The following is a 21,843-nucleotide window of genomic DNA, read 5'->3' as shown; positions in this document are numbered from 1 at the left end:
GCCTGTCTCCTATACTCAGAGGCTGAACCTGGGGGGCCTGTCTCCTAAACTCAGAGGCGGAACCTGGGGGCCTGTCTCCTATACTCGGAGATGGAACCTAGGGGGCCTGTCTCCTATACTCAGAGGCTGAACCTGGGGGTCTGTCTCTTATACTCGGAGGTTGAACCTATTTATTCTATTTAAAGTGGTCAAATCCACTTCTGCTAATGAGACCCAAAAGACCCACGCCTGTCCTCTCGGTCAAGAAAAGCCTCCAACCTTGAAACGTCCAGCGCTCCGGCCACCAGGACCTTATACTTGTTACCACTGGGAAGGGCCTTCAGTGTGCCTTGCTTTGGAAGGGGGTCATGCCTGCCCTTGATGTCAGAATTGTTTCATTTAGAGGCTCTCAACTACTTGTTCAGCTTGTTTCCTTTCGAAAGGCACTACTTGTTATTTGCCATGGCGCGGACGCATTCAACACTGTCTCTACGCCCAGGACGCACCAGCTGCCAAGGCACAGCTAAACATCCATCCAACATCTTATAAGACAATCTTCTTGACCACAGTGAATCCACCTCCTTTGTGAATGCACAACTAGATGTGAGGTTCTCACCATTTTCTTTCAATTATCTTTTTATTGTAACATGACACAAATTGTGGCAGTACATCTTGAAACTTACAAGTATCATTAATGGTTGGCAGCACTTCCACCCCGTACATAACTCCCACCGGGGGCGCACACGGACTGCCCCTACATACATTCCATTTGTCCCAGATTTTCCCCCATTTTATCGGACAGCCTCTTTGCGCATAAACCGTTTTCTCCGCCACCATGCACCAGTCCATGTCTTTTTTCCAGTACCGCAATAGAGGCGGGTAAGAGGCCCTCCAATGACGTGCTATGTTTCTTTTGGCCAGCGTAAAGCCCAGAGTTACCCAGGTTTAGCCTGCCCTCCCTAGATCTGTGTCCCCCCCCACACATTCAGAAGGCAGAAGGCGATATCCGGATCAATTCTCCCACCACCCCGGCATACAGTCAACCACTGCCTGCCAATAGAGCGGAGTCTCTCGACATTACCATATAATATGGAAGAATGGTCCCGTCTCTCCGCCCTACGACCCATCTTCTCAAGTGTGGTGCGTGAAATGTATGTTCGATGTATATTTTGATTTAGACTAGTCTAGACGGTCCCTTATCGCTACCTCCCTCGGCGAGGCCAGTGCCTCTGGCCATTCCTCCTCCTGCAAGTGTGACATGTCCACACTCCAGCGATCTCTCAACACTACGAGTGAGTCGGGGAAGTTGTTGATGAGCTTTTTATATGTTAGTGAGATCACTTTTTGCAAGAGATGTTCCTCGAGGAGCCTACCCTCCAGAGACGACGACTCACGACGACTCCTGGAGTTAAGTTCTGTACAGCATGACGGTTCTGCAGATATCGGAAACATTCCATCTTGGCCAGATCATATGTTTTCTGTAGGTTTTCAAAGGAGATCATTCCACTACTTGTTTATAGGTCACCCAATCTGGAAATTCCGATTAAATCCCATTGAGGGAAACTCCTTCTAATGCCTGCAGTCCCAAGTTGTTGTGCTTCCCAGAGTGTTGCAGCTTTGCTGAATTTATTTTTCCGTTCTAATTTGGAGAGAGACTCGTGCCATCGATGAATCGTAAAATCTGTGGGACCCTCGAGCGTGAGTCTTTGTGGGTCAGTGGATGGTGCATGAAGATACCCTCTCGGTTGCATCACCAGCCGATCCATCTGGGACGCTGGTTCTGTTGACGGCTGATGAACCCGTTGATTGACGGTTGCAATCTGAGCTGCCCTATAGCACATCTGGATATGTGGCAATGCGATACCACCATTGTACCCTCCACGGGTCAGTTTATTAAGCGCACCTCACTATTTATTGAGGTGAAATATGAGTCTTGAACCAAAAAGGGCGTGTTCTGCATTACATATAAAAATCTCAGCAGGGCCATCATCTTAAACAGTGCCGCCCTGCCAAGAGGTGAAAGCGGAAGGGCTCGCCAGTGGCAGATATCACCCCTGAGTCTCTCCAGAGGGGGCAGGAGATTGCAGGCATGGAACCGGTCCTTGTCAGTTGCGATAAAGATACCCAAGTAACGGAAACCATCCATGACCACCTGTGCCTCACAGGTCAGTGATAGTTTTGGCAGCGTACCACAGAGGACAAACACAACTGATTTGGTTAATGGTATACCCAGAATATCGACCAAATGTAGCGAAAATGTTTAGTATTCTGATTATGGAGGACCTTGAGGACGCAACATATATGAGGACATCATCGGCATACAACGATATCCTGTCCTCTCAATCCTCCATCCAGCGCAGCCCACGTATAATGGGATCTTTCCAAATCCATGCGGCCACCGGTTCGAGAATTAAGGCAAAGATCAATGGCGACAGGGGGCACCCCTGCCTCGTGCCCAGTTGAAGCTGGAAGTTGCGCGACTTCCCCCATTCACAGCCACCTGAGCCTGTGGGTTTGTGTAGAGGAGGTTAAGCCAGGAGATAAACCGTGGACCAAACCCCATTCTCCTAAGCACGCCCATCATATAAGGCCATTCGACCGAGTCGAATGCCATCCGAGCATCCATAGACACCACCGATGCGTCCTCTTTGATTCTATGGGCTCTTCCCAAACCTCCCTGGAGCCGTCTGAGATTCAAGGCGGTGCTACGTCCTGGCATGAATCCGGACCGGTCCGGATGAACCAGGAGAAGGGGGAGAAGCCGTTGAGCCAGCAGTTTAGCAAGAATCTTTGCTTCCGCATTTAATAGCGTGATTGGCCTGGATGACATGCATTGGTCCGTTGGCTTACCCTCTTATATATGGAGGTTCCCACCACTAAAGTGGCTGAGCCTAAACGTCTGTTTGTAGATACTACAGGCACCAGCGTGTACCTGGTGTCCACACTGCAAGAGCTCTTAGACATCATACCTTTTTGCTGTTGAGAATTTCAGCAGCTGAAACAGACCCCCCTCTGGAGACCCAGCCCTCATGAATGCATGTTTTGGGGGTCTACCTCATCAACTATTGGGCAATGGTCATGGGGTATTCTTCACCTGTATACAGTGGGTGAATGTCAGGATGGAGGGGTATTCTGCACCTGTATACAGTGGGTGAATGTCAGGATGGACGGGTATTCTTCACCTGTATATAGTGGGTGAATGTCAGGATGGACGGGTATTCTTCACCTGTATACAGTGGGTGAATGTCAGAATGGACGGGTATTCTTCACCTGTATATAGTGGGTGAATGTCAGGATGGACGGTATTCTTCACCTGTATACAGTGGGTGAATGTCAGGATGGAGGGGTATTCTTCACCTGTATACAGTGGGTGAATGCCAGGATGGAGGGGTATTCTTCACCTGTATACAGTGGGTGAATGCCAGGATGGAGGGGTATTCTTCACCTGTATACAGTGGGTGAATGCCAGGATGGAGGGGTATTCTTCACCTGTATACAGAGGGTGAATGTCAGGATGGATGGGTATTCTTCACCTGTATACAGTGGGTGAATGTCAGGATGGAGGGGTATCCTTCACCTGTATACAGTGGGTGAATGTCAGGATGGAGGGGTATTCTTCACCTGTATACAGTGGGTGAATGTCAGGATGGAGGGGTATCCTTCACCTGTATACAGTGGGTGAATGTCAGGATGGAGGGGTATTCTTCACCTGTATACAGTGGGTGAATGCCAGGATGGAGGGGTATTCTTCACCTGTATACAGTGGGTGAATGCCAGGATGGAGGGGTATTCTTCACCTGTATACAGTGGGTGAATGCCAGGATGGAGGGGTATTCTTCACCTGTATACAGAGGGTGAATGTCAGGATGGATGGGTATTCTTCACCTGTATACAGTGGGTGAATGTCAGGATGGAGGGGTATCCTTCACCTGTATACAGTGGGTGAATGTCAGGATGGAGGGGTATTCTTCACCTGTATACAGTGGGTGAATGTCAGGATGGAGGGGTATCCTTCACCTGTATACAGTGGGTGAATGTCAGGATGGAGGGGTATTCTTCACCTGTGTACAGTGGGTGAATGTCAGGATGGAGGGGTATTCTTCACCTGTATACAGTGGGTGAATGTCAGGATGGAGGGGTATCCTTCACCTGTATACAGTGGGTGAATGTCAGGATGGAGGGGTATCCTTCACCTGTATACAGTGGGTGAATGTCAGGATGGACGGTATTCTTCACCTGTGTACAGTGGGTGAATGTCAGGATGGAGGGGTATTCTTCACCTGTGTACAGTGGGTGAATGTCAGGATGGAGGGGTATTCTTCACCTGTATACAGTGGGTGAATGCCAGGATGGATGGGTATTCTTCACCTGTATACAGTGGGTGAATGCCAGGATGGAGGGGTATTCTTCACCTGTATACAGTGGGTGAATGTCAGGATGGAGGGGTATTCTTCACCTGTGTACAGTGGGTGAATGCCAGGATGGAGGGGTATTCTTCACCTGTATACAGTGGGTGAATGTCAGGATGGAGGGGTGTTTTTCACCTGTGTACAGTGGGTGAATGTCAGGATGGACGGTATTCTTCACCTGTGTACAGTGGGTGAATGTCAGGATGGACGGTATTCTTCACCTGTATACAGTGGGTGAATGTCAGGATGGAGGGGTATTCTTCACCTGTATACAGTGGGTGAATGTCAGGATGGAGGGGTATTCTTCACCTGTGTACAGTGGGTGAATGTCAGGATGGAGGGGTATTCTTCACCTGTATACAGTGGGTGGATGTCAGGATGGAGGGGTATTCTTCACCTGTATACAGTGGGTGGATGTCAGGATGGAGGGGTGTTCTTCACCTGTGTACAGTGGGTGAATGTCAGGATGGACGGTATTCTTCACCTGTATACAGTGGGTGAATGTCAGGATGGAGGGGTATTCTTCACCTGTATACAGTGGGTGGATGTCAGGATGGAGGGGTGTTCTTCACCTGTGTACAGTGGGTGAATGTCAGGATGGACGGTATTCTTCACCTGTATACAGTGGGTGAATGTCAGGATGGAGGGGTATTCTTCACCTGTATACAGTGGGTGAATGTCAGGATGGATGGGTATTCTTCACCTGTGTACAGTGGGTGAGTGTCAGTATGGACGGTATTCATCACCTGTATACAGTGGGTGAATGTCAGGATGGAGGGGTATTCTTCATCGGTATTCGGTGGGTGAATGTCAGGATGGACGGGTATTCTTCACCTGTGTACAGGGGGTGAATGTCAGGATGGAGGGGTATTCTTCACCTGTATACAGTGGGTGAATGCCAGGATGGAGGGGTATTCTTCACCTGTGTAGAGTGGGTGAATGTCAGGATGGAGGGGTATTCTTCACCTGTGTACAGTGGGTGAATGTCAGGATGGACGGGTATTCTTCACCTGTATACAGTGGGTGAATGTCAGGATGGACGGGTATTCTTCACCTGTATATAGTGGGTGAATGTCAGGATGGAGGGGTATTCTTCACCTGTATACAGAGGGTGAATGTCAGGATGGACGGGTATTCTTCACCTGTGTACAGTGGGTGAGTGTCAGTATGGACGGTATTCATCACCTGTATACAGTGGGTGAATGTCAGGATGGACGGGTATTCTTCACCTGTATACAGTGGGTGAATGTCAGGATGGACGGGTATTCTTCACCTGTATATAGTGGGTGAATGTCAGGATGGACGGGTATTCTTCACCTGTATACAGTGGGTGAATGTCAGGATGGACGGGTATTCTTCACCTGTATACAGTGGGTGAATGTCAGAATGGACGGGTATTCTTCACCTGTATACAGTGGGTGAATGTCAGGATGGAGGGGTGTTCTTCACCTGTATACAGTGGGTGAATGCCAGGATGGAGGGGTATTCTTCACCTGTATACAGTGGGTGAATGTCAGGATGGAGGGGTATTCTTCACCTGTATACAGTGGGTGAATGTCAGGATGGAGGGGTATTCTTCACCTGTATACAGTGGGTGAATGTCAGGATGGAGGGGTATTCTTCACCTGTATACAGTGGGTGAATGTTTTAAAGAGTAAATGCCCGGGGGGACAGCTGTTAAGTACCTGAAGGTACAGAGTGAATGCCAGGAGCGACAGGTTTTCTTCCTTCGGAGAGGCGGCAGAACAGGCCTTCTTCAGGTTCAGCGCAGCAGACTGGAAATCACAGAGCTGCAAAAATGCTTCAGCCTTCTTTAGATACAGCTCTATCTGAAAAAAGACAGGAGAGGACTCAGCGTAAAGGGGTGAATAAAAACCCAAACCAAATACAAGCAAACACATGAGGGCAGACACACTCCCACAAATAGACAACCCAAACATAAGGTGGTGTTGTGTGTCGATTTAGATACCGTATATACGTTTCCCGATTTATGTCCTTATATAGGCACAATTCGCATTGCCCAAGTTTAGGCATAGAAATCCTACCCTTATTTAGGCTTTATCCATGCTAACCAAATACAGGCATGGTCACCTACATCCGTCCATCCACGTTACAACGAGTTCTTGGAAAACCAGACTCTTAAGCCTTTAGGACTTGCTTGCATTATTGATTTCTCCAAGAACTCATTTATTATGCATGAACATCTATTCCCTAGAGGTTCATTCATGACGTTCTTCTGCCCGACTTTTACGTCAATACTGGCATTCCTAAACACCTTCTAGGTATAAATATACCCTCGCTTGCCATGGCAAGTCACGGCTGCATACTTGCACGGCTCGCCACGGCAAGTTCGGAAGGAAGTCGAGTCCCCGCCTGACACACTGACCAGACGCTGTCCTCCTCCTCGCAGAGTATCCAGCTCCAGTGTTTCTGACTCCCCTTGCGGGGTGTTAGAGATCGAGACCCGGCAAGAGATTCCAACCTCTCTCATTCTAAGGTATAGAGCGGACTAGAACCTAGAGGGACTCTTGGCAACATCAATACAAACTATAACTAAACTAGACTATAGCTAAACAGCACCTAGTTCTCACCTCATACTACACTTAGGTTAGGTACACTAGGGTAGAACTAGCTAGAAGCACCAGATGAGTATTTACATTTTAGCCTGTGTTATTTATGTATATATTTTTATGAATATATGTCATAGCAACAAATCATGCTATTGCAGTATTATTTTATCTTACTACTAACGCTGTACGCATTATACTTCGCATTCTCTCTTACGATTGTAGCAGTTCATATCTCTTGCACAAGAAAGAAGACTGTTCAATAAACCCTTTTTATTGAAAGGCCCGTCTCTCTATTTCTGTGTAAACTCTGTAGAAACGAAGCATGCACGATTGACTGAGTGAAACCGTTATCTATTGTTTCCACGATTCTGAGAAATGTTTCGATTCTAAAGGGAAACAAAGATGTCATGTTTATGTGGTTGGCGAAACTAATCCCGAGAAGTTTCTAGTGAGCTTTGAGTTAGCTGGCGCACACAAGTAATTAAGTTTAATGTACTCGATAGAGACATACTGACCTCAGTCCTATGTCAAAACTATAGTGTATATTATTCCAGTGCGCAGAGCCTATCAGGGATATAGGAACTACACTACAGTGGCACAGAAACACCCAAACATAAAAGCAAATGTAAGAGGGTACGCAAATTTCAACTGAAAAGGCAAGCAAAGGTAAGGGGGCACATAAACATAAAACCAACAGAGAGAGCACAAACTTCCACAAAAGAAAAGACAAAGGTAATGCAGAACAGAAACACCCAAACATAAAAGCAAATGTAAGAGGGTACACAAATTCCAACTGAAAAAACAAAGTAAAGGTTAAGAGGCAGAAAAACATAAAACCAACAAAGAGAGCACAAACTCCCACAGAAGACAAAACAAAGGTAATGTATTGTATTGTAATTGCATTTATATAGCGCTTACTACACCCTGGTGAGGCGTCAAAGCGCTTTCTGGAACCCAGAAAGGATTAGTGGTGAATTAGTGTAGTGAAAATATGAAAGTAATTTGAGTGATGGATATATTAGTCAGTTATTTGGATTGTGGAGGATAGTGGAAGGATAGAGAAGGGAAAAGGGTATGCATTGATATAGCGCTTGCTACCCCTGGTGGGGAGTTAAAGTGCTTCTTTCTGCGAGTAGCACGCTACTCTTGAACCCAGACAGTGTTAGTGGTGAATGTGTAGACAAATCCTGTGCACGTTTACAAATTATTTAGTTCTCCTGTAAGAACTCAATGCATGAGACAAAAGTTTAATAATCCTTCACATGGTGTGACAAAACACGTGTCGGCTAGTTGTTTTTCGTATGTACTGATCAAGACTGAACTATAAACATATATTCAATGACGCTGGATCTCAACCTCATTTATTGAACTTTTGTCTCATGCATTGAGTTCTTACAGGAGAACTAAATAATGTGTAAACATGTGCACAGGATTTGTCTACATTTGTTTGGTAGGGGACTTGTTCCTTACCTATGCAGGGGCTGTTTTCTGTCTGGGTTTGTTCCCCTGACCTGTTTGCACCGTGCTAACCGAACCAACACACAACCTATGTACTTCGCACCCGCTGAGCGTCAATTCTTCCTGTCCCTTATTCAAACCCAATCTCTCTTGTCGCCTTAGTGGTGAATGTGTATAGTGAAATATGAAATTAATTTGAGTGGTGGACTTATTAGTCTGTTGTTTGGATTGAAAAGGAATAGTGGAGGAATAGAAGGGAAGGATATAGATTTTTTTATTTTTGGGGTGTTTTTTGGGAGCTCATTGCAGTAGAAGAAGGCTTGGGATGAATAAAATGGAGTTAGAGATAGGTGTAGGGGGAAGAGTCAGAGGGAGGGCTTAGAATGGCTTGTTTTGGGGGAACGGAATAGCAAAAAGAGGTATGAGATGAAGCAAAGAGGGGTGAAGTAGGGAAGAGTCTTGAAAGGGTTATTTTGGGGATCACAGCAGTGATATGGGGTTTGGTATGAATGAGAGTGGAGGTAATAGATATATTAATAGAGTTATAGGGTGAGAAATAAGGTAGTGCATTGGAAAGAGTAGCAGAAAGAAGTTGAGATGAGTCAGAGAGTTGAATTAGAAAATATATTGAGAGCGTTATAGGGTGAAAAATAGGGTAGTGCATTGGATATGCGGAGTTATAAGAAAAGTAAATAATAAGTAAACGTGATAAATATATAGATCCAAAAGTAAACAGTACTTTCATACAGCAAGTAACCCTGGTGTTCACGGTGACCAGATATGCAATGCCCGGGAGCATCCCACAACAACCTTGATCGTTCAGCATCAAGTAACTCCCATTCGAAAGTATCTCGAACGCTGGCGTGATCACGGCAGCTGGAGTTCCTTTCATGTGGCAAGACAGATTTGAAATTGAACCCCTACAGGCCCCGTGCAAAACGATATCTCACACATGAGAGAACCGCTTAAAGCGTTCTTGCAGTTAGTACCAGTAACAAAACACTTCTTGATCCCCACTCCGGCATCAAAATCTATATGGTAAATGCCAGGATTTCTTAATGTACTCTTTTACCAATTTTTTATATCTACCTGCCTGCCTTTGTTCAAGGCAATAGTGAAACTGAAAGGTAGTGACCGGGAGAGTGATCTGGCCGTGGATTAGCCACTCTGTGAATGGTAACTCTGCCACTGTGAATGGAAACCTGTATAGTTTTTCAATTTGCAGCATTGTATATTTAGCTCCCCTTTGTGCCATTTCTATCTGTGTATCAGTTAGATTGTATTCTGAAAATAGAGACGTACTGTTTATAAAACGGCAAGCATAGATTGTAGCGTCAAGCTCAATAACATAATAGAACGTAACTAAGATTGGCTGTGTCGTAATATCGCCAAATCCTGTTCCAGTATGTCTATAGCAGAAGATTGCCCAATGAATATACTCTGGAGGTTAAAGTTGTAAACCCATTATCTACCACAGCTAAAGCTTTTTCTAAATTTATACGGTCTATTTCCCATATTCTCTCTGCGGCTTCTTGTTGGGAAATCTTCCAGTTTTCATTATAGACAGCATAAATGCCTGCATATATGAAACGTTTTTGACGTTGTTTCCTAGGTCCTAGTAAAAAGTCCTTAAGATCCATGTCTTGTGAGAGTGAAGATAAGTGTTGTTTCACTTCTGCAAATGTTGAGGTTTCTAGCCATTCTAGGCACAACTTCCCAACACTTTGGATGTCACTACCCATGGATGTTCTCTCTGTACATATCGTGGATCTGGCCTATGCATACCGAGTCCCTCGGTGATGTGCAGGAACCGTTTATGACATGTGTTTGTGTCTAAGGGCCAAACAACCCACTCCTTCCAGATTGGGTCTGATCTATTGTACTTTAGTATGTCGTCAATTGTTGCCCCTTCCTTTGAAGAAGAATTCTGCCACCCCTGTGACGGTGCAGGAGGCTTTGGAGTGTTCAGGTCCGTTATCTTGGCTATTCCAAGACAGGATGTCTGTTGCACAGTGTCATTTAAAAAAGATCCTCTGCTGTGGAATGAGGCACTCTCTAAATAGAGCCTCTGTACCCTGGACTTGCCAGTTCCTTGAATTCCAAATCGATTGTGAATCAATTTTGTCTTTCCCTAGGTTGAAATCCTGTTCAAACGATTGGACTGAAAAGGAAGCAGAGTAAATCTGTTTGTTGTTTGTCAACATAATTTTCAGTGCTGATTTTGGTGCAACCTTATAATGAAATGTGGCTGGGTCTGTGGTGTCAAACCCTGGAAAGTATGCAAATTTCTGTGCAAACATTTGTGAACTACTTTTTGGTGGTGTTGGGCAATGTTCCCACTGATGGTACTCAAATACACTTCTAGGTGAAAAGGATTTATGCAGGAAATGATGACCAAAATGTTGGGAACAGTACAATTTGTCATATTCTGATGAACCCTCTAATATTTCATTATTAGAAAATGCAGCAGTTTTCTCTAAATCAGACAACATGTCATTTACTGTTTCAGTGTCCCAATCATCAGAAAATGTACTGGAGGTAATGACATCGCTTAATGAGATTTTAAATACATGATTAATTTTTAAAAGTTTGGTTGGTCCGAATATGTTGAAATCCACCTTGTCCCATACTATACCATGAGGTATAGGAACAGCTGTAATGTTCACCGATGACAAGTCTCTTTGTTCACGATGTGATGATGGATGTGGTTTCAGTAGGATGTTGACCTTTTGGGCTGTGGAACCTTGTTAACCAGAAAAGAAAAAACATTATCCAAGAAATTACCCAGAGTTCAATCCAAGGTGATACCAGGTATGTCTTTTGAAGAAAGAGAATAAAGTTCTTTAATTCTTGCTTAAATGGTGTTTTGGCTGGCGTCGATTCCGGCTCACTTGGATCCAGGGAAAATGTATCAAAGTTAATGAAATAGCCAGAAGCAGTTCGATCAATTGTAGGAAGTGCATCGGGATTAGTTGAAATGTTATTTTCCTCTTGACAAGGCATGTTGATGTAGACGTCTGTATTTGGTCTAATTGCAATTTGTGAATTATTCGGATTTTCATTTTTAATTTGAATGTCTGCTTCAAGTGGAACAAGTTCCATAGCATTGTTACTTAGTCCTTCATTCCTTACAGGTGGTTCTTCGAACGTGATGAGTCTTTCTGTTTGAACTTATTGGATTGTAGCTAGAGGAGGACGTCTGCTACAGCAGAGTCCACTAGGCCTACTGTTTAGTATTGACCACATTGTGTTGTTTGATTAAGACAATTGAGACAATTCTTTTCTCCTTTTTTCCAGCAAGAGGCGGGAGCAGCACAGTTCTTGTTCCGTGTCCTGCAAGGACTGGTACAGGTTTTCTGTAAGGGGGTCCAAAAACCTTTTTATCCGCTATTTTCTCTCTGATCAGATCCCCGGCTTTGGGATCCAGACAGGTCTTGCCGTGACTACCTTGACTTCTTCAGTGGCGGTCTGCTTTAGATGGACATTGCTTTGCTTAGTCCTGGATTCTTTTAGATCCTGTAAAACAGCCAAACGATCAAATGTTTTTTTTATCCGCCACTGTGCCTTCACAATCAAGATCAGGTACCCACATTCATGTCCCAAATAGGACCTCAAATGGAGTGACACCCCCTAGAGAGCTTCTTGACTGGTTATTTATTGCCCGCTGTACCACATAAAGGTGTGTGACCCAACTACCGCCCTTGCCTAATACCCTAGCTATTTCCCTCTGGATGGCACGGAGATGAGAACCGCAATGCTAATGCCTATTCCTTCCATGGCCTCTTTGTAAGCCTGAGAGCTAAACGCAGGGCCGCGGTCAGAGTGTAACGTGCTAACTGCGCATGTACAGATAAAGACTTGCAAATCTTTTATAACAGTTCAAGCGTCAGCAGAACGCGGAGGCCATACCCATAGGAATCTTGAGCAGGAATCCATTGCTACCATGATATACCTGTAAGCCCCGACAATTTGTAAGGGCCGCAGTGGTCCAAGTACACACATGAAAGATGTTTGTCTAATTTTAATAACGGCGTCTGTGCCGGGCGTGCAAGGGTGGAGCCTTTCATCTGTTGGCAGATGTCGCATTGTAAGATGTAGTCTTTAGTTTGCTTAGTTAACTCTGGCCACCAATAGCGCTGTTTCAGTAAAGAAAGAGTCGCTGTAACGCCTGTGTGTGCAGAGCCCAAACTCTTGTGTGGAGCAAATATTAAACCTTTCCTACGATCCATATTTGGTATTACTCTACCCCCCCTTCCAGGAATCTGAGTATATGGAATGTTTTGTGCATCTAACTTGTAGGAGTATTTGAGTGGAATTTTTTTTGGTACTGCTGTGATGCCTTTGCATGATGACAGCTATCATTATTTCTCCATCTATTCTCATTTTTGAACGAGTCAGCACAGATACGGAAGCAGTGCGAATAGCCCCCTTTGCGGCTTCATCAGCCAATTAATTCCCTTCAACGTGAACTCCATCCCGTTGATGACTCAGTGTATGGATCACGTGAGTCCTCAGTAGTTCGGATTTCAATTCTGCTACCTGTTCCCATAACATTTTGAGTTTAATTGTGCCACCCTTTTCATCTTTAAATCCGTTTTGTTCCCAATGCTGTAAGTATTGATTGTATGACTGGAAACAGTAAAAAGAATCACACACGATTAATGTAGGGAATTCTCGATCCGTATTTACAAGTGCCAGTATAAGTGCTTTTAATTCTGCCAACTGAGCCGTGCAATCTCCTAGAGATGGCGTTTTTGTGCAACTAGGATGGACCTTTACATCACACATGCGACCATTAATGATAGCACACACCAAAAAATAATGTTGCTTACTTCCTGTGACCGGTTGCGCAGATCCGTCATTGTAAATAATATATTCATACTGATCTAGAGGCAAGATTTAATTTGGTAGAGGATGTTCTTGTTCATATTGCAGGAATGCTGTTTTTTTAAAAACTTGGATCAAATCTGTATTCAACATCTGTTGCAGTAAGAGAGTTAGCCCTTTGTATCCATCTTGGATGTAGCGCTTTCGCATTTGGGCTGCTATCCTTTGTAGCAGCTTATAAAGCCGGTACCTGGGTTACGACAATAATACGTTTTCCCTGAGCCAGTGCATTTTCTCTTGCTAGAGCAGTCTGAGCAGCTGTCAGGATTTTTTCTGTTGAAGTGAAACGCATTTCTGCATTTGTGTACAAGTGTGACTTGTATGCGATTGGTACAGTTTCTCCTTCATTAAAGGTCAAATAAGTCTACCCGCATTGACCCGCGATTATTCGGATCACTAAGTGGCGTACGTTTACGCATGTTTGGAAGCAATCATATCTTCCTGGAGTAAATGAAGAATATTAGTATGTTCTTGTGTCCAATCTCTGGCTGAAAAGTTAGGTTTTATTAAGTCATAGAAACCCTTTGTGCGTAATCTAAAATGTATGTTCTGCTGAAATTTAGGAATCCTAGTATTGATTGTAAATTTGTTAAAGATTTTGGAGGTTGGAGCAGCGCATACTTTTCTAAAGAGTTAGCTGCCAAACTTTTGCCTTCACTTGACAGCTCATATCTCAAAAATAGGGCATTGAGGTGGGCTAATTTTTGATTTTTTTAAAGTTGAATTTATAGCCTTCTGCGGCAAATCCCATAATAATGGTGCTTACCCTGGTCAAGTGCCTCTCTAAGTCGTCGTCTGTTAGATAAATGTCATCCACATAGGACAACGCTTCTTCATCAAATTTTTTAAGTAACCCTGTTACTCTTGCCGCAAATACACGGGCTATTTTTATACCTTTGTGCTAGACGACAAAATTATCGTAGTGACCCTAACGCACTGAATGCGGTTAGATACCTGCTTTCAGGAGCTATATTTTGGCAGAAAAATCCATTTGAGATATCAAGAGTGGTTTTGTATTTTTTGCGCACAATGTTATTAATTAATGCGGCACTATGTGCATTTTGGACAGGAAATGTATTTGTGCATGAATTTAAATGTCTGTAATCTAAAACTAGACGATATGTATTGTCGGGTTTCATGACAGGAAACAAAGGATTGTTCATTGGAGGGGTACATTTTTCAATTACCCCCTGGTATTCAAGTTGATCTAAGAGCTCCCTGACCTGTTTTTTAGCTTCTTGCTTTATTGGATATTGCCTCTGAGCATTAGGTAAAACTTTTAACGGGATCACCTGGTAGGTTGAGTTTTCATTCCACACTGCATGATTTTTGTATAATGCCGGAGCTTGGCCTACTGCCCAAACCTGTGCATGTGTATGTTTAAGGTGAACGGGAACGAAGTTGGAAAATGCAGTGAACATTCCACTTTCTCCACTGGGGCACTCCATTACGAATGCAGGCGGCCAATCTTGTTCTGCTAACAGGATGTCATTACCAGATGATAAGTTCTTCCAAAAAACAGCTTTTACGTTCTTGGGCTTGTCCCCCTCCAACCAGAGTGTTATTTCATATAACTTATGTGGGACGCTCACCCTGGTGTCTGGTGTTTCCACCGTAATGTAATCATTCAACTCCGTTGTCACCAGAAATTCCTTCAGGTTCAGGTGAGCTATTGCTACTTCTGCCGCACTGTCTAGCATCGTCAGAGCCCATTCCTCGTTCAGAAGTTGTGTCCTCAGAATCCTGGGCTTGTCTGATTTTCAGACCAGCAACTTTCTTTTTCTTAAATTGAGGTTTGGTATTTTGCTTATCTTCTTTTTTAGAAGTAAAGTCTTGAGCGCGCTGTTTGTCTCAGGACTGAGTGTGCGCGCCTCTCTATTTTCTGACCGTCCTTCACTTTCAGAGGAGACCTACTTCAGGACTGAGATCTCTTGTCTTTAGAGTTCTCTTTTTTATTATCCCACTTCTTTTTAGAAGAAGTAGGTGTCTGCTTGGAAGTGTACTTTTCAGAACTGCCCTGAAGTTGAGGTTTTAAAGCTTTTCCCCCCAAACTATCTCTGTCCAATTCTGAATACGCAGTTTCAATTATTTTGGGAAGTTCAGCCTCCTGAATTAACGGACCGACTTCCCTTATGTGTTGGCGGATTGCCACTGATGCTGCTTCCCCTTTAATATTAGCTAGTATTATGGCTGATACCTGGTCATAGTTATTTAATAACTTCATCTTTAACTTTAGGGCAGGTTCTGCTCCATAGTCATTTTGTATTTGTCTTAATACATTCTGATACTACTGCTAATGAAGGAATACCATGAGTTCTGATACCCCAAGAGATGCAATCCTCTAGCTGTGGTGTAATCCCCATGGGCAAACAGATTGTTAACATTCTGTGTTGTTCATGTGGTGTTGTATTTGTGAATACTGCTTCTAACTGGGTTATTTTCTGAGCTACCCAGAAAGGAATTTGTTCACGTTTTGTGGGCACTTTGCCCATTACTGCTTGTAATGTTTGTGGATTAATTTTAGTATTAGTGCTCTGTGTAAAAGCTGCAGTAGGTGTAACTACTGTAGGTTAGACTGCTAGTGTCCTTAAGACTAGGTGTGTCATGCTTCTGTAGAGTTTTATTAACTCTTTGATTTGAACAAGTAGTTCATCACATGGAATTGTATCAATGTCTGGATGTGGTGCATAGGTCGCTAATATCGGCCATGTTGCTCCTGGTCTTCCTAAAGGACCGAGCCTTGCTCTTGTTCTCATGTGGGGGTAGGGCATAAAACCATTAAACCAGAAAATATGTTCCTGGAAGGTAAGCGGAATCTCAGTCTCCTCAAACGGAGTGTTATAGCATCTGCTTCTGGGAATTTAACCCATGAGTAGAATACCTCTGTTTTGAAATCTTTGTGTGCCTCTATCACGCATATTACTAGACCTTCTCTGGGTGGTAACCCATGTTTGAGTATTTTAACTTTAGGAGTTTGTCTTACTTTGGGTGCCGTTAGACCTGGCACCATTGGCGTGGGTCTCTCTTCCATTTTTTGCTGTTGCCTCATGTGTTTTTGCTGGTGATAGATGCTTTGGGCACTGTGCCACTGCTATTCAGTGCCACAGTGCAAGTGCTCCCTACTGTAAATTGATGTATGGATCAGTGGTTCCATGTTTGGCTATTTGGTTTTTTGGAGTCACACACGAAAGAGCCTGATGATGTCATCACCTGTGTCTCCTGTTACACACAGAACTCAACAGAGATGAAAAGAACAATCAATAAACACTGGGGTTTACTCAACACAGGGGATTTAGAAATCCCACGACCCCGCTTTGCTTTTAAGCGTACCGCCAACTTAAAAGACTCCTTGATCCACACACGCCCCAAAAAACCAGTGACCGCCATCCAGAACACTTTGTGGAACTTGCCACCAGTGGTGGGTCACTACCCTTGTGGTGGATGCGTTGTATGTCAACAAACGATACAATGCAAAGAGATAAAACTCTCAGACAACTTTACCTGGCACCTCAACAGGCATACCAACTGCAACAGCTCAAGATGTATTTATCTGTTGACCTGCCCCTGCAACCAACACTATATAGGCATGACGATGAGATCAGTCAAGCTGAGGATCATGGAACATAAAAGCAACATTCGTTGCTCTAAAACGCATACCAGGCTTTACGAACACTATGCACTACATGGTCACAAAGCTGACAACATTAAATGGGTGGTTCTGGAATCTCATACGTCGATTACCCACCAAGCACTGTTCAGGATCGAACAACGGTGGATACATCGCCTTCAGTTGGACACCCGGGGCCTTAACGATTCGGTGGCCTGGACATTACTGGCGAGATAAAATACAGTAACACATCACTCTGCCAGCTCCGACCACCCTAACATTTGATCAGCTCACCTCCATGAGGCCCCTTCAGGTGTGTTAGGCTCTTCACTATTCTGAGTCTTGGATAGACTCTGTGTTGCCTCTATTTATGGGCATGACCACGCTCGGCACTTACCCTCATACAGTGCCTTGCAAAGTCCTTCATAATAGATACATACAGAGACAACATCTATATAGTTGTCACGACGTACACCATCACAGTTATCCACTATCTGTGTGGGTCCAGTCTCTCCACTTGTATGTCTACCCTGAGAGATCTTGATTACACGAGCCATACCACCTTCACTGAAATCACTGCCCTACAATATCACTCGTTGTGATACAAACCCCTACATCTTGAGGTCAGGATGACACCACCCCCGTAATACCTGGCAGACTACCAACCGATGTGGCCCCCGTATCCCCGCATCAATGTCAGTGACCACGTATGCATCCCCAAACCTGAACCACGAGTCACTGCAGTTACCCTTATTTTGAAATCTCTCAATTCTACCTTTTTAATGTAGTACCGACACCAGCATCTGCAGTCCCTCGTGGCCTTCTATGCCACCTCATGATAGACAGGACTATCTGGCTATTGTCTATCCCTCAGTACCACACCACTGTAAGATGGCCGCCATTGTAGAGGCATTTCTCCACCTCCCTCAGGCGCCACGCTCCTGCGCCTTTGACGCACTGAGATGACGGGGTCCTTGGGGGACACGCCCACCAGCGAGGCGTTTCTCTGCGGAGCCACGGATTACAGCTTTATAACCGCGGCGTCTGCACTGAGATGACACCAGCTGTTCCGCGCTACCGGCAGGAGCGCTTTGTGGTGTGGGTAGGTTTCCGCCCTGGCAGTTCTTCATCTCAGGTAAGACTTGGAAGGTTATTAAACAAAAAACCCCCACCGACTAGTGGGATCGGTGATTTGCGGTTTTACTTTCTGAAGGGAGACACTGTCCACTTCCGCCGGCGCGGCTCTGACCAGCGGTCTCTGGCGCGCTGTTTGCCTCACACTGGGTTTGCCGGGCATTGGTCTGGGTGATCACCTGAGCTCTTGAAAATCGCTGTTTTCCAAATATACGGCTATATTTACTTCTCAGACTACCATATGGGGCCGGTGCTCCATCCAGCCTTGCTTACGCTACCGGTGCAGAGCATGCACGCGTCGAGGGCTGACTCTAGGGCCCCAGTGGGGGATTGAATCAGGTCTTTTTGTGGATGTCATATCCGCATTTCTCCGCCCCTGGTTTGGCCAGGCGGTCTTTCTACCACCATGACCTGATATTCGCTACCAGGCGCTTTTTGAACATACCCGGTGGGGTCCCTGTATGTGCTTCTCTTACAGGTACTTTACCTTTTGAACTGCCCCACGTGAACAGACTGCGGGGCCCTTTAGGGTTGTTCCTAGGGTAAGCACCTTTCCAGTCATCATTATATATGTGATGTGGTTTATACCTTGTCTTCGTCCCTCTTTTAAACCTTTTAAACTTCCTACCTTTGACTGAATGCATGGTCTAGGGCAGCGACAGCATGCGATTACACCTTTTGAATAACCTTGTGTGGTCGCACTACTGACCAATGTGCCCCTTTTCTTGTGTGATTGATGTGCAACACTGCATATCTTAGCTAGAGGATGTATGGAGATTGTGTTCTGAACCTGGTAAATGAAGGGTCTTTCAAACTATGTGTTGAGATTACAACCCTTCCACTTATCTTTTCTAGGTTCCCCTCCAGAGCAAGACCTGCTGGCTTGCTTCCTGATTGACCCATTGAGGTTGTATTTAGATTCTTCATTTATTTATCGTTTTTCTTTTTCTTTTTCACTGTGTAGTACTCATTTGAGGTCCTGAAGAATTGGCACATTGCCATGAAACATGTCGACCTTTTTAGAGGGTTGAGTAAGTTCACTGAAGCCTTAACAGTCCCTTTCTCCCCTCCCACCCTTTTAAACTAGGGAGTCAGCCACCCCAAATAAAGTTCATTGTGGACTGACTCACCTATTTTTAAACCTCACCTTTTCACTCACGACTACACTCACACCAGACCCCTCACCTTCACGCAAAAACTGGCTGGAACAAAAGATCTCCATCAAAGAGCGCCTACGGCGCCCGTCAGACATTGCAGCGCCAGTCTGACGAGGAGCAGGAGACCGATGATGAAGCATGACACCTAGGCTCCCGTCTGGGTGTGTGAGGTCCCCCAGTTCCAACAAGGGAACACCTTGTTCCCTGACTAACTGACACGCTCCCTTAGCTCCATACACTCCTCGTTTGCTCTTTCACCTCTTTCTAACCTGGGGAACTAAGTATCAATTTGGTTATAAGTTGATTGGACGCATACCTTGGACCCCGTAAAATATTGTCCACCCCTGGTTCCTTTTTTGTAATTTATTTGGTTTACTTGTCAGACCCTTGTTTAGTGCACTAAGTGTGCCAGGGCGAGTAATCCAAATGCTGCTGGTGGGCCTGCAGTACTGGTTGCGTCACCCACATAAGCAGCCTTGTAAAATAAGTCTAAGGTCTGCCATTGCAGAACCTGTGTGCAGTCTGGTACTGTCATGCTGAATGGGCAAGTGCACCCACTTGCCAGTCCCTAAACCTTCCCTTTTCTTCATATCAGTCACCCCTATGGTAGGCCCAAGGACAGGGTGCATTGTAAGTATAAGGTAGGACAAGCCCTGGTGTGTGTGGTTGTCCTAATAGTGAATTACAGCCATTTTCGTTTTTCACTATTGCAAGGCTACCTGTTATCCAAAGGCCAGAATGGGCTGTTAGAATTGTTACACTTTATAATCTTAACAAGCTCAGAGAACATGGTAGAAATTCGAGTTTAGTATGCCTGAACTCAGAATAATAAAATACATCTTTTAGTGAAGTTTATTTTAATATTCTGTGTTTGCAAATACCACTTATAGAAAGTAGGTATTTGCTTGTCTAACCATTCAAACCTGCCTCTGCTAGGTTATGTATTCCTATGTCTGGTTTTGTGAGTGACAGGGCTGGGGGATTCCAAGAGACAGGCTGAGTCACCCAGTGGTGAATAGAGAGATCTGCATCTAGATGGGAGGGAGGAGTTGCACCTGAACCTTGAATAGGTCTGTGCCTGCCTTCCATAATGCTGGCTCCACCCCGTGGGGAGCGGATGATGTCCGTGCCCTGCACACTGAAAGAAGAGAAGGAGTCCTGTAAACAGAGTGCTCCAGGACTGTACTTGCCTTCCACAATGCTGGCTCCACCTCCTGTGGGGCGTCTGATGTGCCTGCGCTGCACTGTGAAAGGAAAGGAGAAGTCTGGTAAACAGAGTGCTTCAGAACTGGTTTGGACTGGGCAAAGGCCCCTCTCCCCTCAAAGAACAAAGGATTTCTGGGTATAAATATTGGGACCCTGATCCCATGAAATTAGATCACTTTGGACTACAAGAAGAAACCTTTACTGAGGAGAGAAACCTGAAGAAATTGAGCAGAGACTATTCCGAAGCTGAAGTGATGCTTGGGGGATTGGCCTGCAGTGGTTGCCTTACTGCCAAAGGAAGGAGAAAGGAACTTTGTGTACTTTGCTTTCAACTTGTGAAGGATCTCCAAGGGCTTGGAAAAGAGCTTGCCTCCTGTTGAAGTCTCAGGGACAACAGCCTTCACCCCCCAGCTCCCCAGTGTTCTTTTGGAAGTGCCTGCTGCTGTTTTGGGCCTTCTGAGGAACTGCGTGTCGCAAGGAGCTGGAAGCGCGACTCAACGAGAAGAAGCATGTTGCCGTCGCAACTCCGGAGAAAGGAGGGTGTTGCCGCTGGAACTGTCGCACTGCACCACATCGGAGAGAAGCGTGCCGCAACGAAGAGGAAGCGTGTCGCCGTCGCTGTGACTGCCATCGCAACTCAGGAGAAAGGAGGGTGTCGCCTCTGAAACTGTCGCATTGCACCGCATCGACCAAGAGCACCACGCATCCCCGAGAAGCGCGCCACCATCGGAGCTGCTGCCGGCGCATCTTGGATGTCGCCGCTGTAGTTGTCGCATCGAGCGGAAGCTTCACGCATCATAGAGAAGAGAGTTGCCGCTGGAGCATCGTAAGGGTGTCGCCGCTGCAGTCCACGCATCGAACCGAGAGTTTCTCGCATCCCCGAGAGGCGTGCCGCATCTGGAAGATCTTCACGTCTTTATTCCTTTGTATCTGAACTTTGCCGCATTTCCCATCACTGCGACATTGCTTGTCAATGGAAGCACAATGCAACTTAAGGTACATCGACCCAGAGTGTCGCATCTAAGAACTGAACTGAACTAAGCTTAAATCTACCATCTTAAAGTAATCATAGTGTGTATTTGTGTTGTTTATGGTCTTGTGGTAACTCTATATATATATAAAGTCTACTTATTTTTGATATAAAACCTGTGTGGTGTCCATTTGTAGTGCTGTCACGGGTTACTGTATGTGGTCACAACTGCTTAACTTACAACGCCTCTGAAATAAGCCTTGACTGCTCGCGCCACGCAACCTAGAGGGAGAGCAGGGGTTATTTTAGGTGTAATCCCCTTGTCCTGACTAGAGAAGAGGGTCCCTGCTTGTCACAAGTACCTACCTGAGCCAACTAGAGACCCCCAAATCTAACAGGTGCAATATGTATTGCATCTCTATCTTCCTCACCAGACTGATTAACTGCTAGATGCATCAACGTTCGA

The 21,843-nt window shown here is 45.2% G+C and overlaps 1 protein-coding gene across 1 annotated transcript in view; it reads right to left on the bottom strand.

Annotated features, from left to right (window-relative positions):
• TTC16 (tetratricopeptide repeat domain 16) overlaps positions 1 to 21,843 on the bottom strand; it is a 414,481-nt gene that overhangs the window by 215,420 nt on the left and 177,218 nt on the right. Inside the window, exon 5 of the mRNA XM_078646652.1 lies at positions 6,074 to 6,217. Coding sequence (XP_078502778.1) covers positions 6,074 to 6,217 — 144 coding nt within the window. The remainder of the gene's footprint in view (positions 1 to 6,073; positions 6,218 to 21,843) is intronic.

The sequence above is a fragment of the Lissotriton helveticus genome, chromosome 5_2 (assembly GCF_964261635.1).
Source record: "Lissotriton helveticus chromosome 5_2, aLisHel1.1, whole genome shotgun sequence".
In the NCBI taxonomy this organism is placed as follows: Eukaryota; Metazoa; Chordata; class Amphibia; order Caudata; family Salamandridae; genus Lissotriton; species Lissotriton helveticus.
Note: the sequence above shows the minus strand (reverse complement) of the source record. Positions and strands in the feature narration are given on the sequence as shown.